The sequence below is a fragment of the Hemitrygon akajei genome, chromosome 2 (genome assembly GCF_048418815.1).
Source record: "Hemitrygon akajei chromosome 2, sHemAka1.3, whole genome shotgun sequence".
Taxonomy (NCBI): domain Eukaryota; kingdom Metazoa; phylum Chordata; class Chondrichthyes; order Myliobatiformes; family Dasyatidae; genus Hemitrygon; species Hemitrygon akajei.
Genome location: NC_133125.1, coordinates 47,940,841 through 47,957,116, shown reverse-complemented (window position 1 = coordinate 47,957,116; position 16,276 = coordinate 47,940,841). Strand labels below are relative to the sequence as shown.

At 38.8% G+C, this 16,276-nt stretch overlaps 1 protein-coding gene across 1 annotated transcript in view; it reads left to right on the top strand.

Annotated features, from left to right (window-relative positions):
• sptlc1 (serine palmitoyltransferase, long chain base subunit 1) overlaps positions 1–13,048 on the top strand; it is a 38,246-nt gene extending 25,198 nt beyond the window's left edge. Inside the window, exons 12-15 of the mRNA XM_073071936.1 lie at positions 830–884; positions 1,487–1,604; positions 6,907–6,980; positions 11,273–13,048. Of these exons, the coding sequence (XP_072928037.1) occupies positions 830–884; positions 1,487–1,604; positions 6,907–6,980; positions 11,273–11,366 (341 nt within the window). The 3' untranslated portion in view covers positions 11,367–13,048. The remainder of the gene's footprint in view (positions 1–829; positions 885–1,486; positions 1,605–6,906; positions 6,981–11,272) is intronic.
• Positions 13,049–16,276: the final 3,228 nt, after the last annotated feature.

Here is a 16,276-nt window from a genome sequence, read left to right as displayed (position 1 = left end):
TAAGAACATAAGAAATAGGAGCAGGAGTAGGCCATCTGGCCCACCGAGCCTGCTCCGTCATTCAATAAGATCATGGCTGATTTGTCCGTAAACTCAGCTCCATCTACCTGCCTTTTCCCCATAACCCTTAATTCCCCTACTATGTAAAAACCTATCTAACTGTTTCTTAAATATATTTAGTGAAGAAGCCTCAACTGCTTCCCTGGGCAGAGAACTCCACAGATTTACCACTCTCTGGGAAAAACAGTTTCTCCTCATCTCCGTCCTAAACCTTCTCCCCTGAATTTTGAGGCAGTGTCCCCTAGTTCTAGTCTCACCTACCAATGGAAACAACTTTCCTACTTCTATCTTATCTATCCCTTTCAAAATTTTGTATGTTTCTATAAGATCCCCTCTAATTCTTCTGAACTCCGGAGAGTATAAGCCCACGCGACTCAATCTCTCCTCATAGGTTAACCCCTTCATCCCTGTAATCAACCTGGTGAACCTCCTCTGCACTGTCTTCAAAGCCAGTATATGCTTCCTCAAGTAGGGAGGGCAGAACTGCACACAGTACTCTAGGTGCAGCCTCACCAGTACCCTGTATAGTTGCAGCAGGACCTCCCTGCTCTTGAATTCAATCCCTCTAACAATGAAGGCCAACACTTTGTTTGCCTTCTTAATAACCTGTTGTACCTGCAAGCCAACTTTTTGCGATAAATTATTTTAATGAATAAAATATTTGCACACAATTTATTGTGATACTTTTTATCTGCTTTAGATGTTTAAATAATTGTGATTTGCATTGCATCTGTTAACTTAAGATACTAATTCCTAAACTGTTTTGCAGATGTTTTCAGACTACTAAGACAAAAATGTCACCGAATTCATTGCGCATTACAGGGGTAAGTGCATATTTATTATCAAACTGTTAATATGTATTGTGTTTTGACAACTGGTTATATTTAGAGTCTTCAGCATGTTGGTTGTATAACTACTTTTCGTATTTTTTGTTTACCATTTTAGCTCCACAACTTGAAACACATTACTAAAATATTTAGTTTCTGCACTTCAAACTTTTTACATCTAGATACTGGGATAGAGCCAGAGCATATGACCAGTTGCAGGGGAGAATTATTTTTCTTTTATTTTTTATTAAAATTATGGTGTTTTGTCAAATAAAATGGTTGAGCTTTGTTTAAGAATGAATGTTGCTCTGGAAAGACAAGGGAAATGCATTTTACTTGAAGAAACCAACATTGGTCCTTTTATGGAATTTTGGCTTCATTATAAACTCATGAGTAGGTATGGGGCTTAAACCCAATACTGCCTGACACAGTGAAAATCTGATCAGAACTGAACATAATGTAGAACTTTATAGAAGTGTGGTTGAGTCATTGATGTTAATTAGTTATTCTATAACACATTGCTTTATCTTTTGGCATTTCAAATGATTACATGATAAAGTTATGGTAGTTTATTTAATATTTATATTTTTTAATTGCAGCATCCCTGGTTTGAAAGTTGTTGGCGATTCAATTTCTCCAGCTATTCATCTGCAGCTGACAAGAAGCAGAGGATCACGAGAGAGTGATGTCAGACTATTGCAGGAGATTGTCAATTATGTGAGTATTTCGTTTTGAATCTTAATTCACTTTTAATAAAATAACCTGGACACTATTTTATGTGATATATTTCGCAACAATAAAAATTTAAATAAATCAGAAACGATTTCTTGATTTTTGACTTCATAAAATTTTATTGATCTCATCACTACTGTTTACAATAGTCATTGCCAAACAGACGCTGCCGTGACCATTGCTAATAAAATGGGGTTTCATGATGTTTGACTTGTACACATGTCAAGTTATGGTGGTCATCTTTGAGTTTAGGTATGAGAGCACAGATGAGGTACTTCATAAGAATAATTGATAATTAAATTAGTGCAGGTTGAGTATTCCTTATCTGAAATTCCAAAATCTGAAAGCCTCCAAAATCTGAATTTTTTTTTGAGTGCTGACGTGATTTCACAACTGAAAAATTACACAAGATAATGGAAAGATTCCCAGATGATGCACAGGTATGCACACCACAGATGGTTCTGAAGAATGACCTCACAACTGTAATGAACAGAAGTTAATGAAAAAGAGAAAAACTCTGCATAAAGCGAAGAATGAAGATCTCCGTCATGTATCATCAGTGTCAGAGTAAACATATGCCACTTAACGGTATGCTGATCATGAAACAAGCAAAGATCTATCACAACAAACTGAAAATTGTAGGTAATTGTGAATATTCAGCAGGCTGTTTGCAGAAAATTTAAAAAGGCGCATTAAATTTTTGAAGTGTCTGTTGATCACAGAAATCTAGCACTGAAACAAGTCTACAATGCTAATTGTGTTTGTACCATACAGAATGGCATTAACTTTTAAAAATGTCACTAATGAAACTCTAACACCGGAACGAGTCTACAAGTTGATTGTTTTTATACCTTACATAAAACCTAAAAAAATAGAAATACAGTGTACTGAAACGTTTTAATCAAAACACAGCATCGTAGTTGGAGAATGAAAGCCTGCTGTTGCTCAGGTATTCTCTCCCAATGCTGTCATGGTGCTTTTGTTACCCTGCACACATTATATTTTCTTTATATTAATGGTATGTAATGATTTTTACTGCTCAGTTCCTATTTTTATGGCTTTGTGTTGGGGGAGCAGCAATGGTGCTGGTGATGCAAAAGGACTAAATAAACTCATCGAAAAGGCTGGATCCGGCCTTGGCTCCAACCCGGACTCTTCTGAGTTAATAATGGGGAGGATGTCACTAAACAAACTGTTATCCATTATGAACAATCTGGCTTATCCTCTCCATGATCTACTGAGTAAGTAGCAGAGTACATTTTCGAACACTCATTCAGATCCACTGTCACGAGGATCGTTACAGAAAATCTTTACAACTAAATGCAATAAGTACATACAACAGTTCATCTTCGCGACAGGACAACATACATCATAGTACAATAGACTCTTATTATTTTGTATATTATAATTACATGTTGTTGCAAATTATTGCACATTGGTAAATAATTATTGTGTATATTATTCTGTACTTCATTATTAGTTAAGTCTGCAAGCAACTGAGTACGTTTCTAAATGTTGTTGCTGTAACAAAAGAATCTCCCACTAGGGATCAATAACGTATTTATTATTATTATTGTAGGTGTGATGAACTAGTGTAAAACAAAGACTGCTTACCTATAGCACATAAACTCAGAGTCAGAAATTATGGTGATTCCAGCTACAATTGCAAGAAAACGTTTGTGACCCCTTTGCAATTACCTGTTTTTGTGCATTACTCACTCATAAAATGTGTTCTGTTCTTTTAAGTCACATAATGGACAAACACAAACTGCCTAAGGTAATAACATAGAAACAAGTACTTCTTGTCAATACTGAGTACACCATTTAAACAATCATAGTCTTAAGTTCAAAAAAAGTATGTGAACCTCTGGGGTAATGCCTTCTACAAAAGCTATTTGTGGTCCAGTCAGTAAATGCTGAAGGAGCTAAAACAGAACCGAAGTGTAATAGCAAAACACCTGCAGAAATCTCCAGGATTTGCTGAAGTCTCTGTTTGTCTTTAAGAAAAACCCTGAACAAGAATGGTGTTCAAGGAAGGACACCATGAAGGAAACCACTGCTCTCCAAATTAAACATTGCTGCACGTCTCAAGTTTGCAAAAGACTACCTGGATGTTCTACAACACTTCTGGGACAATATTCTGTGGATAGATGAAATAAAAGTTGAACTTTTGCAGACATGCATGCCAGTGTATTAGGAGGGAAAAGGGCACTGCGAACCAACATAAAAGCCTCATCCCAACTGTGAAGCATTGTGGAGGAGCATCATGGTATGGGGCTACTTTGCTGCCTCAGGGCCTGGGCAGCTTGCAATTGTTAAGGGAGCTATGAATTCAAAATTATATCAAGACATTTTACAGGAGAATGTCAGGGTAGTGGTCCGTCACCTGAAGCTTAATAGAAGTTGGATAATGCAACAAGACAATGATCTGAAACACAAGGGTAAACCAACAACAGAATGGTTTAAAAAGAAGAACATTTGGGTTTTGAAATGGCAAAGTCAGAGTCAAGACATTAACCCAGTTGAATTGCTATGGCATGACCTGAAGAGGGCAGTTCTTGCAGAAACTGCTGTTCTTTCAGGTATCCCAGAAATATTGATGAGCTGAAACAGTTTTGTATGGAGGAGTGGTCTAAAATTCCTCCTCACCATTGTGCAAGTCTGATCAGCAGCTACAGGAAACATTTGGTAGAGGTTATTGCAGCTAAAGGAGGTTCTACCAGTTATTAAATACAAGGAGGCACATACTTTTTCCAGCCTGTACTGTGAATCATTAAAGAATGTGTTCAATGAAAAGAACAATTATTTGTTATTAGTTTAGGCAGATTGTGTTTGTTATTGTGACTTAGATGAAGATCAGACCACATTTTATGAGTAATTAATGCCTAAAACCAGGTCATTGCAAAGAGTTCACAAAACTTTTTCTTGCAACTAATTTTACTGTTAAGTATTTACTGTTGTGTGATGAGCAAATGTAAGATAGACACTGCTCACCAGTAGCACATAAATTCAGTCGGTAATGATGATGATCCCAAGCTATATTATTATATATTCTGGCCCCAAGCATTTTGGATAAGGGGTTCTTAATATGTACTTAAAAATAATATTTTGTTATATTAGTGTATTTTTACGCAGGTTGGAACTAACACTCTCTCCCAACACCAACACCAACCTTATCAGCTCTGGGGATCTCCCATCCACTGCCACCAACTTCATAGTTCCCACAACCCGCACTTCCCATTTCTACCTCCTGCCCCACCGAACATATTTCTGCATACCCTGACACTGTTTTATCCCCCCTTGTTCAGTCCCTTCCCACTTATGTTCGTGACACTTCTCACACTTCAAATTTTTTCAATGATTTTAAGTTCCCTGGTCCCCACCGCCTTATTTTCACCATGGACATCCAGTCCCTATGTACTTCCATCCCCTACCGGGAAAGTCTCAGAGCTCTCCGCTTCTTTTTGGATTCCAGACCTAACCAGTTTCCCTCTACCACCACTCTCCTCCGTCTAGCAGAATTAGTTCTTACTCTCAATAATTTCTCCTTTGGCTCCTCCCACTTCCTCCAAACCAAAGGTGTAGCCATGGGCACCCATATGGGTCCCAGCTATGCCTGCCTTTTTGTTCGCTTTATGGAACAGTCCATGTTCCAAGCCTATATGGGTATCCGTCCCCCTCTTTTCCTTCACTACATCGACGACTGCATTGGTGCTGCCTCCTGCACGCATGCTGAGATCGTTGGCTTCATTAACTTTGCCTCCAACTTTCACCCTGCCCTCAAATTTACCTGGTCTATTTCTGACACCTCCCTCCCCTTGATCTTTCTGTCTCCATCTCTGGAGACGGCTTATCTACTGATATCTACTATAAGCCTACTGACTCTCACAGCTACCTGGACTATTCCTCTTCCCACCCTGTCTCTTAAAAAAATGCTATCCCCTTCTCACAATTCCTCCGTTTCCGCCGCATCTGCTCCCAGGATGAGGCTTTTCATTCCAGGACGAAGGAGATGTCTTCCTTTTTTAATCAAAAGGGCTTTCCTTCCTCCACCATCAACTCTGCTCTCAAACACACCTCTCCCATTTCACGCACATCTGCTCTCACCCCATCTGCCCGCCACCCCACTCAGGATAGGGTTCCCCTTGTCCTCACCTACCACCCCACCAGCCTCCGGGTCCAACATATAATTTCCTGTAACTTCTGCCACCTCCAATGGAATCCCACTACCAAGCACATCTTTCCCTCTCCTCCCTCTGTCTGCTTTCTGCAGGGATTGCTCCCTACGCAACTCCCTTGTCCATTCGTTCCCCCCCCCCCCCCCCCATCCCTTCCCATCGATCTCCTTCCTGGCACTTATCCTTGTAAGCAGAACAAGTGCTACACCTGCCTTACACTTCCTTCCTCACCACCATTCAGGGTCCCAGACAGTCCTTCCAGGCGAGGCAACACTTCACCTGTGAGTTGGCTGGTGTGGTATACTGTGCAGTGCTCCCGGTGTGGCCTTTTATATATTGGTGAGACCCGACACAGACTGGGAGACTGTTTCACTGAACACCTATCTGGCCCTGTCTGCCAGAGAAAGCAGGATCTCCCAGTGGCCACACATTTTAACTCCATGTCCCATTCCCATTCTGATATGTCTATCCATGGCCTCCTCTACTGTCAAGGTGAAGCCACACTCAGGTTGGAGGAACAGCACCTTATATTCCGTCTGGGTAGCCTTCAACCTGATGGCATGAACATTGACTTCTCTAACTTCTGTTAATGCTCTTCCTCCCCTTCTTGCCCCATCCCTTATTTATTTATTCCCCCCTTTTTCTCTCTCTCTCTGCCCCTCTCACAATCACTCTTTGCCTGTTCTCCATCTCCCTCTGGTGCTCCCCTCCACCATTCTTTCTCCCTAGGTCTCCCGTCCCATGATCTTTTCCCTTCTCCAGCTGTGTATCCCTTTTGTCAATGACCTTTCCAGCTCTTAGCTTCACCCCTCCCCCTCCTGTCTTCTATCAGTTCGGATTTCCCCCTCCCCCTCCTACTTTCAAATCTCTTGCTATCTTTTTCAGTTAGTCCTGACGAAGGGTCTCGGCCCGAAACGTCAACTGTGCTTCTTTCTATAGATGCTGCCTGGCCTGCTGCATTCCACCAGCATTTTGTGTGTGTGGTTTAAAATTATGCTGTAAGCTTAGTGAATTTATATTAATATAAGCTTTCATAAAATATTTATATTGCTACAAGAATGTTAAATACTTTTTATTACAATATAGTTTTGATAATTTTTCTCTTATAGTGTTTGAATCGTGGGATTGCATTAACTCGAGCACATTATTTGGACAAGGAGGAAAAGGTTTTGCCTCCACCCAGGTAAATCTTGTATTGGTTATAATAAAAATCTGGTCTCTACCTGCTTGTCTTCACAGCATTTTTTGCCACCTTCTTGGGAGCTTCTTCCCTTTTTATCTTATTTTTTGTTTCATTTATTTTCAAATTCTTATTTTCACGGTGATCCAGGGTAAGGCTGATCAACATACTACCTCCTATCTGTTTCTATAGGAACAACATTGAAACAAAACATACTGTTGAGTACCAAGAAATAGTATCTTTGAGATCTCTTTAAATGCCAACATTTCATTTAGTGTTTTAAAAGCAAAGTGAAAGTAGTCATGCCAATCTTTTTCTTGTCCTTGAATCTTGCTCAGATGCATCTCCGCGAGCACACAGTTCACATAAGACGGCTAACTCATTTCGTTCCTTAAGCCTGTCCCTCTATTCTGTATATTCATGGCTTATCTCTATATATCCTCAAATTACATTTAAAATTCACATTTGGCCTATCATCAACCACTATTGACAGAATAAGGTTCAGTACATCACATGGTATTTCATAGTTAGTGTATTACAGAAGCAAGCCATTGAGTCAATAGGTCATTTGGCACTAACATTTCAGATTACTCTCTAACAAATGGCTGATTAGATCACTCTCTAACAACTGATTTTATATTTCTTGGTCTCATTACTGATAAAAATTGAGTCTTTCCACTGTATGCATCAGTTACCCTTTAATATGTTGGAAAGTATCAATCAACTCCCCTTGTAACATTTTTTAAGTTACAGCTGATCTAGCTACAAAATTACAGGAATGTATAGCAATTATTTATGAAAGCTCTCCACACAGAATCATCATTGGACCAGGTATCTTTCGGATTAAATCTAGATATTTAGATATTAAGGTAAACAACAGACATGTAGTTAATGTAGGAAGTTGATACAGGAGTAAAAAATATCAGGTTAAGTGTATAGAGTGCATGAAGAACAAAATAGCCTCTTTCTGCCTCAGATTTCTCATGTACCTGTCTTCTTGTGTTGCATTTCCTCCAAGGCCAGTATATCCTTACCGTGCTTGGCACCAGGGCTGAACACACCCTGGCCTAGTCTGACAAAGGTTCTCTATAGTTGTAGGATAAACTTCTTTGCATAGGAAGCCCAGCCTGTACACTTGGCTACACTAAAATTCAGTTGCACTATTTACTTAATAGGAATAACCATTTTTTATTGTTTTCATTTACACAGCTTGTACTGCTATGTATTTGTATCATGAGTTGACCTGAATATGTGTGTCTCCATCCTGTCGGGAGTTACCTAATATTGGGAAAACAATATTCATGGCATTGGGGTGTAGACTACTCATGCAGGATATAAGCTTTAGCTCCTGTAGTTTGTGTTGGGCTAGAAAAGGCCTAGAATGGAAGGGTTAGTGTGGAAATGGAGAGGCTGCAACTGGGAGCTTGGGATGGTCTTGGTGGACTGACCATAGGTCATCTGTAAAATGGTTGCTGAGTTTCCACTTGGTATCACCAGTGTAGAGGAGGGCACAATAGGAGCACTAAATGCAGATAGAAGATTGGAGGAGGTGCACATGAACCTTTGCTTCACCTGGAAGGACAGTTTAGGTTTCTGGATAGTAGTGAGGGAGGATATGTCAATGTCAGTGTCCATCCCAAGCTCCTAGTTGCCAATCATTTTAATAGCCCTCTCCTTCCCTTCCCCATTCCCACACTGACCTGTCCATCCTTGGCTTCCTCTATCGCTCTTCAGTCCACCAATCTCCTTAGAATCCTTTCTTGCCCCTCCCCTTCTCCTCTCCATGTTGGCCATCTCAACTCTCCAGTCTCAGTCCTTATGCAGGTTTTTGGCTCAGAACATTAACAATTTCATCTTTCCACTGATGCTGCTCGATTGGCTGAGTTCTTCCAGCTGATTATGTGTTGCTCCAGCTTCAAGCATCTACAGTCTTTAGTGTTATTTTGCATTCATATTTTTGTGATTTTAGACAGTTGGAAAGGAAGATACAGCGTGAAAACAAATAAAGGCGGTGGGGTGGGCAGATAGGTGAATCTTCCCCTTTTTACCAACTACGGAAACTTATTTTCATTCCTTGTTAAGCACTACCAACTCCACACAGGCCTGGAGTGACTTGGACTTGTACTAATGATTTTAAAAGCTCTGCTACTTTCTGCATGAGTTTGCTTTGCTGTTGGGTAAATCTTTGGAACCTCTATTCATGGTGGTAGATGATTAGTTTCAGATATATTCTCGAAATTTTAATTCTGCATTGCTTTCCAAGTGTGGTACATCCCAGTTTCTTCATCCATAAGTACAGTGTCAGATTCTACATGTGCACTGATAATACCCAGTTGAGCCCTGCCATACTACCAGTTAAGCTCTGAAATACCCATAGAGTTTCTCTGCCTCTGTATCTCTTTCTCCCAGTAAGGTGCTCCTTATAACTTTGATTAAACCTTTAGTCATCTGTCTTAATATCCACTAGTGTGGATCATGTTAATTCTTCTTTGACAGCACTCTTGTAGTTTGCCATGTATGAATAACTAATTACGTACAATCTTTCGAATTTGCTCTGAATTTGCTGGTCTTATGACAGAAGGAAACTGGATTTGGGATGCCCTACCAGTATTCGATAATGTTATGCATTGTTTACTTTTTCAAAATTACAGTGAAAGAGAATACTGTGCTGAATCATTTGCTCTCCCAAAAGTGCATTATATTCATGGAAAAGATTTTAAAAGATTCAAAAAATATCATTACTCGCTACAGATGAGTAGTAATTTTTGTTTTAGTATCAAAAATCGCAGGCAGTCTTCTGCCTGCAATTGAAAATATAGATTCTCAATTGCTTTGTTAAAGGCTTTGAACTCAAATCTTTGGCTGTAGTCATCCTTTCAAAACCTTTGTTGATGAGTTGCTTTTTCCAAATGCAACAGCAGATGGCACATAGCACCTTTTTAATGTAGAAACTGGTGTGAACTGTTTTACCAATCATAAACCACTAAACCCATGTACACGGATAGTTATGAAAGATAACTGGAGTTGAGATCAAAAATTGTATTCTTGGAGGGATCTTAAAGTAGTGAAGATTTAAAGGTAAGGAGTTTGAGAGTTAGCTAAAGGTTCAGTAGTGCTGGGATGAAGTGAAAAGGGCTCTGACAAAGGTTCAGAATTTCAAGTACTGTGTCCTTGGGAGGGTTGTGAAGCTGTTGAAAAAGTCAGAAGATTGTCTTGAGTTTTTCAATTCAATACTCCCATATTTCAGAAAATGTGGGAGCTACTAGCGAGTTATTGGGTAAGTGAAATTGACTAGGAAGTAAGTGCCCAGCTAAATTAAATGATAGGATTTCCTCAGTGGAAAGGAAGACATTGGAAAAGTTAAAGTCACAAAGCATGACTATCTCAGAGAGTAAAACAGTTTGGAGGTGGAAGGAAATTGTTTTTTTTCATTGCAAGTATGGAAGGTAGAGTCAGTGGCATAGGTTTTTTGTTCCATTGTTCATTTGTAAGAGAGTTTCACTCTTGCATAGTTTGGTCAGTCAAACAGTTTGGTCTGATTGTTGTTTAGGTAACAACTCCATACATGATATTCACTCATCAAGACCAGAAGTATTTTTGGATTAAGATCTATTCCAAGATCTGGTCCACAAAATTCCAAGCTGAAGTTGAAGGAGTGCTGAAACTTTATGTATCTTTCCTGTCAGATGGATATGTAACAATGAGTTTGGCAGCTGTTACACTTAACCAGGCCAATATTTCTTAATTGATCTCACAGAAGTATCTTTTAATCATCATCACATTGCTGTTTATGGAATTTTCTGAGCATAATTTGTCTGGTGTTTTTCCTACATTGCAAGAGAGACTACATTTAAAATGCATTGGGATGACTTGTTGTGAAAACTGCAATGTATGTGTCTGTACAAGCCTAGTTCTACCTCAGTAATGGAACACTATAGATTATCTCTGGCATTACCATGGATCTGTCCTGGATTGTTTTTTTTTGCCTTTATGCCTTAGTTTGCAATTCTTTTCCCCCTTCATTGTCTTATATAGTTTATATTTTGCATGTTGTCGAAACCTATATGGCTGTAATGCTGCTGCAAGCAAGCTTTATATTATACCTGTTCGTTACTCAACTTGGATCTTTTTAGCCATCCAAATAGCAAGCAACCCTAAAGATGATGTCAATGAAAGGTAGTAAGTAACGAAAGAAGATATTTCTGTATAACAATGTATAAATATAATTAGCTCCATAAACAAATGAACTTGAATGTCAGAAAATTCTAATATGGCCTTTTAATTCAATTCCACAGTATTCGGGTGGTGGTTTCGGTAGAATTAACAGAGGAAGAATTGGATACAGCTGCAGCATTAATAAAGAAAGCATCAGAACACATCTTGCAATAGGATGATCTGATGTTTGATTATTTTGTGGACTAGAAATCTGACATGGATGTCATGCCATGAAGGACTGAACTTGCAGAATGTGCTGAAAGACATCAAAACTGAAAATAAGGATGAGTATACACAGTAAATGAATTTAATGTATTTTACTTTTAACACATTTTGTAAAATGTTGGATATAGTACTTAAACCTGAGTATGTTTGTCTGAGAACTAAGTACAAAAATTATTCTCTTAAGTTTGGTCAGCTGAGGACTTGAATAGCTTCATCTCTAAAAATTTCTTGTCCAAAATATTGTTTTATTTTTTTCATATTTTTACAATATTCGTGAGAATTTTGTGCATATAGAGAAATGTTCTAAAGAAACTAGTTGGTATTAATGAGAAACTGATATAAAGATTTCATAAGATGTATATGGAGCTGGAATACATTACCTATTTAAGATGACCAACTTTATTAATAGTACTATAAAAGATAATTCTCCTTCTATATGTAAATTTGGTTTGTCACACATTTACAAAAATTAACCTATTTGATGTCTTAAGTTATTTTTACAGTTATTACTCCTGCTTTATTTTAGAATTAAGGTACCTTAATAACAGTTGTTAATAAACTTTTAGTTTAAACGAAGTATATGGTTATGTAATCACCCATGTAACAGCAATGGCTTAATTTGATTGAAGCTAGATTGTAGGATAAGAGTGGCTCAGGAAAACCATGCTTCTGGCTGACAAGGTGTCATAATGCAGTCATTATATTCAAAGTTCACTTGTGAACTTCCATGAAAGGATGGCTAAATGTCTCATCTCATCAGGGCTGCAGATTAGTCCTCACTATTTTCCTTATTCAAAATATTGTAAAATACATTGGAATCTGGAAAGAGATGGACATGACCCTGCCACTTTCAATGCAATGATCCATTTCTTACTGTAATAGTATGTGCAACACCTATCAACAAATTAATGTGTTTCCATCAGGATGTTGCAGTGTTTCTTTTAGTCTCTGGTTCACTCATTGATATTTCTGTAATTCAGAAATTTGCACAGTAAAGTTACAGATTTGTCGTATAATGTTATTGAAGGTTACTATCAGCATTATTTTGTAGGAAATCCAGAAAAATATGACATTTTTGTGCTGTTCAGATTTATAGAATGTTTGTTTTCAGATAAAGTTGGTTTCATCTATTTTAGTATTGGTTTACAGGATTTGCAGCACTAAATGCAAGAACTGTGCATGATTTTTCAAATGCCTCTATCTGTAGGAATAATTACTCCAAATTTTTATTTAAAATTGAATGAAAAGAGCAAATGTATTAGGTATTCTTGGTGACTGGGGAGGATATTTTTGTAATCTATGTTTTTTATTGTTAAATTTGTCACATTTCTTTATCCAGGACTCAAAACACCAGGTCTTTCCTACTGATTTTCTTTCTCTACTGGATGGGCTTGTCTGTTTACAGATGCATTTGTTATATACCTCTGCTTATAACTGCACTGTACATGTGCATTGCACAACACTATATGAAATTGCGACTGGTATTTTTCATTGGAGTTAAAATATGGGTACCATTGTAATCTCGCAGTTGATATGCCAGCTGTACAATAAAACCAAATATCACAAGTAAAAATCTGTGTACATTTTTTTATTCTTACCAAAATGTATCATAATAAAAAGACTATACTGCATACTGTCTGAAGCATCATCATTTTAACACAGTGTTGACCCAAATTATATATGTGACTGTCTTCATTATGAAATAACTTTGTTATAACTTGGCTTTGCATATTGTATTAGAATTTTACCATCTCCACTTCTTCATACATTCATCACGTTCCAGCTCTGGCTTAGTGCTTTAGTCACCCAACAGCAAAATCTGGTGCCTGCGAGCTGCTAACTTTTGAATTAAACATTATTAGTTTAAAATCTCCTCCAACCTTGCCAATTTAATGTTGATACTTTGAAAGTGGGATGAAAGCTTCCTTCTGCAGGCAGCTGAGATCTGATTGAAAAAGACAAACAATTATCATCTCCTTAACCAATCACCAAAGCATTGTGAAATTAATAATGCAAGTACTGAGAAGTAAGAGTGAGAGGACAAATGGAAACAATTATAAGCTGAAGTATTGAAAATATTTTTGCAAGTTTTTAATTTGCAGTCCCAAATAGAATGCTAAATGTTTTTTGAAGAGTTAAGACGAACAGATTATCCTGAAGAGATGCCACAGTTAAAAAGCAAGCATGGAAAAAAATCAATTCATCGTTATATCATCCTGCCACCTGAACTGTAACCAAGCAACATCTAGAGAAATCCATGGATACTGGATGATTTTTAAAATTAAGGCTAATTGGTAGTTTGCATTGTCATTAGTGAACAAATTCAATTCCACTTGGGTTTGCTACCATTCCAAGCAAGCAGATGAAAGTGAGGCCCCTCATAAATCATATATTTACCTCATGGAAATAGGCCCTTCAGTCCAACTCATCCACGCCAATCAATACGTCGTCCTGAACTAGTTCAATTTGCTCGCATTTGGCCCATATCCCTCTAAATTTTTTTTAACCACATACCTGTCCAAATGTCTTTAAATGTAATTGTATCCAAATTGTAATTGTACTACTTCCTCTTGCAGCTAGATCCATTATATTCAGCGCCCACTGTGTAGGAAAAAAAACTTGTCTTTCAGGTTCCCTTTTACTTTAAACCAATGCCTTTTAGTTTAGATTTCCCTAACATTGGAAAAAGAATGTAAATCATCTATCATGTGCTCCTCAAGGTTTTATAAATCTTATGATCACCCCTCAGCTTCTGCTTCAGGGGAAACAGTCCAAGCCTATTCAGTCTCTCCTTATAAATCAAGCCCTCCAGTCGAGATCCGTGAACCTTTTCTGCACCCTCTCAAGCTTAAACACTTTCTTCCAATAATATACAGCCAGAACTACTTTTGGCGTGATCTTGCCAGTGGTACGTACCCCGTAACGGGTTAAAAAGGACCAGCAGAAATGGACATACCTGGAGTCTGAGTCTTCCGTTATAAACTCTATTAGTAACTGTGTGATAAAGTAATATAAAACAAGATAAGGTAAACGGGTTTGCAGAGTACATATATATGTGAGTAAATAAAGTTCCCAAGCTTCTCCCAGCTCAGGTGATTAGATGATACAGTCTTACGGTGGTATGGCAAATAGTTAATTCAGTTCTGGAATTTGATTTGAGTAGAGTTGGAGAGAGAGTTATTTTGTCTTCCCAGTGCCGATGCCGTCGATCTTCCACGTCCTCCTGCTCCCGAACTTACAGTCACCGACTGTGACCACAAAAAGAGGATGCCGTTTTCACGTGGTATCGCTATCAACCCAGGCAAGGGTTAAACACACCGATAGCGTTCCACCGGACACCCCTTTGTCCACACTGTGAGCAAAAACCCCACCTTTGTCGTGGGCACTCAAAGCTCAACCACAGTCTTGTGTGTCTGATTACAAAGCTAACTGACCTTATATATATCTCACAAGTGCTGAACACTAGCTGTCAATCATATAGTTCCGCCTTTCGGTTTCCAAGGCAACTCACAAACTTTTTGTTTCTCTCTCTCTCTCTCTCTCTCTCTCTCTCTCTCTCCCTCTCCCTCTCCCTCTCCCTGAAATAGCACACACGCTGTTCGCTCCCTCGTTCTCTTTTTAAAGGAACAGTCCATTTAGTATAATCTTTCAGATCTCGTCACACCAGCATTTTGTACAGTTGTAACATGACATTCCAACTCTTGCCCATTCAATGAAGACAAGAGTGCCATATGCCTCGTTTGCTTTCTTCGTGCCCTATCTAGCTGTGTTAATTATTACCAGGGATGTGTACTTTTACCCCTGGGTCTCTCAGTTTGACAACACTCCCCAAGATCCTGCATTGTGTATTCCTCCCCACTCCCAGCCACACTAACAATCACCGACCTCCTCAATCGCAGAAAAGAACAGCGACAGTAGCACCAAACCTTACACACAAAAAATTAGCAGATCACCCACCCTCCTGTAGTCCACAAGAAACTGAAGGACAGTCACATAATCACATAAATCTCAGAGCATAGGAATCATCTGTTCATCAGCATACAAGGAGGGCAGCCACACACCCTTTCAGAAAGAATGACTGCTGACCCAGGTCCAAACGCATTGATTTGCTGCTGACTGCCTCTGCATTCACCTGGATGCTTCAATCTGCCTTGCCGCTTCAAGATGAAGTCGTTCATGACCCTGTGCCTCATCTCTGGTCTTTTCCACGAGTCAGCTTGTGTTCTTGGTCCTTTTTGTCCACCTCCCCTGACTCTGGTCTCCACGAGGCAGTTCCCTGGATACAGCACAGCGCTGGATCCTTCGAATGACTTCCAATCTGTATGCCACTGCTCCAACAGTTTCCATAACGCAAGCCAACAAGAACAAACAGAAGGCAAAGAAAAGGTGTAAGAATTGGAGAGATTTGCTATCTGGAAGATGTTGCCTGAGGAATCGTTTGGTGGTGCCATCTTGACCGGGATTAGCCACCGGCAATGTGATTGATTCAGTTCTATATCCTGTAGATAAAGCCACTTTAATATCTGAAATAAAGCAAAAAAAAAACAAAAGAAGTCATAGCCAAGAAAAACTAAACAAAAATTCTGCCCATCATCCTTTACCCGTTCTTTTGTCCACCTACCACCAATGCACTCTCTGTCTCACCCCTTCTCCATTATCTTCCCCACTATCTCCCATCTCTATTCTTACTCTTATGCAGGGTCGTGACCCAAAATGACAATTTCTCTCCATCTACATAGGTGCTGCTCGACCCACTGAGGTCTGTTATAATTTGTAACTACAGAAATTGAAAGAAAAACACAGGAGCACGGGAGAATGTGTATGCTTTGTTTTTACTTTAGTGAGGTGCACACGTATGA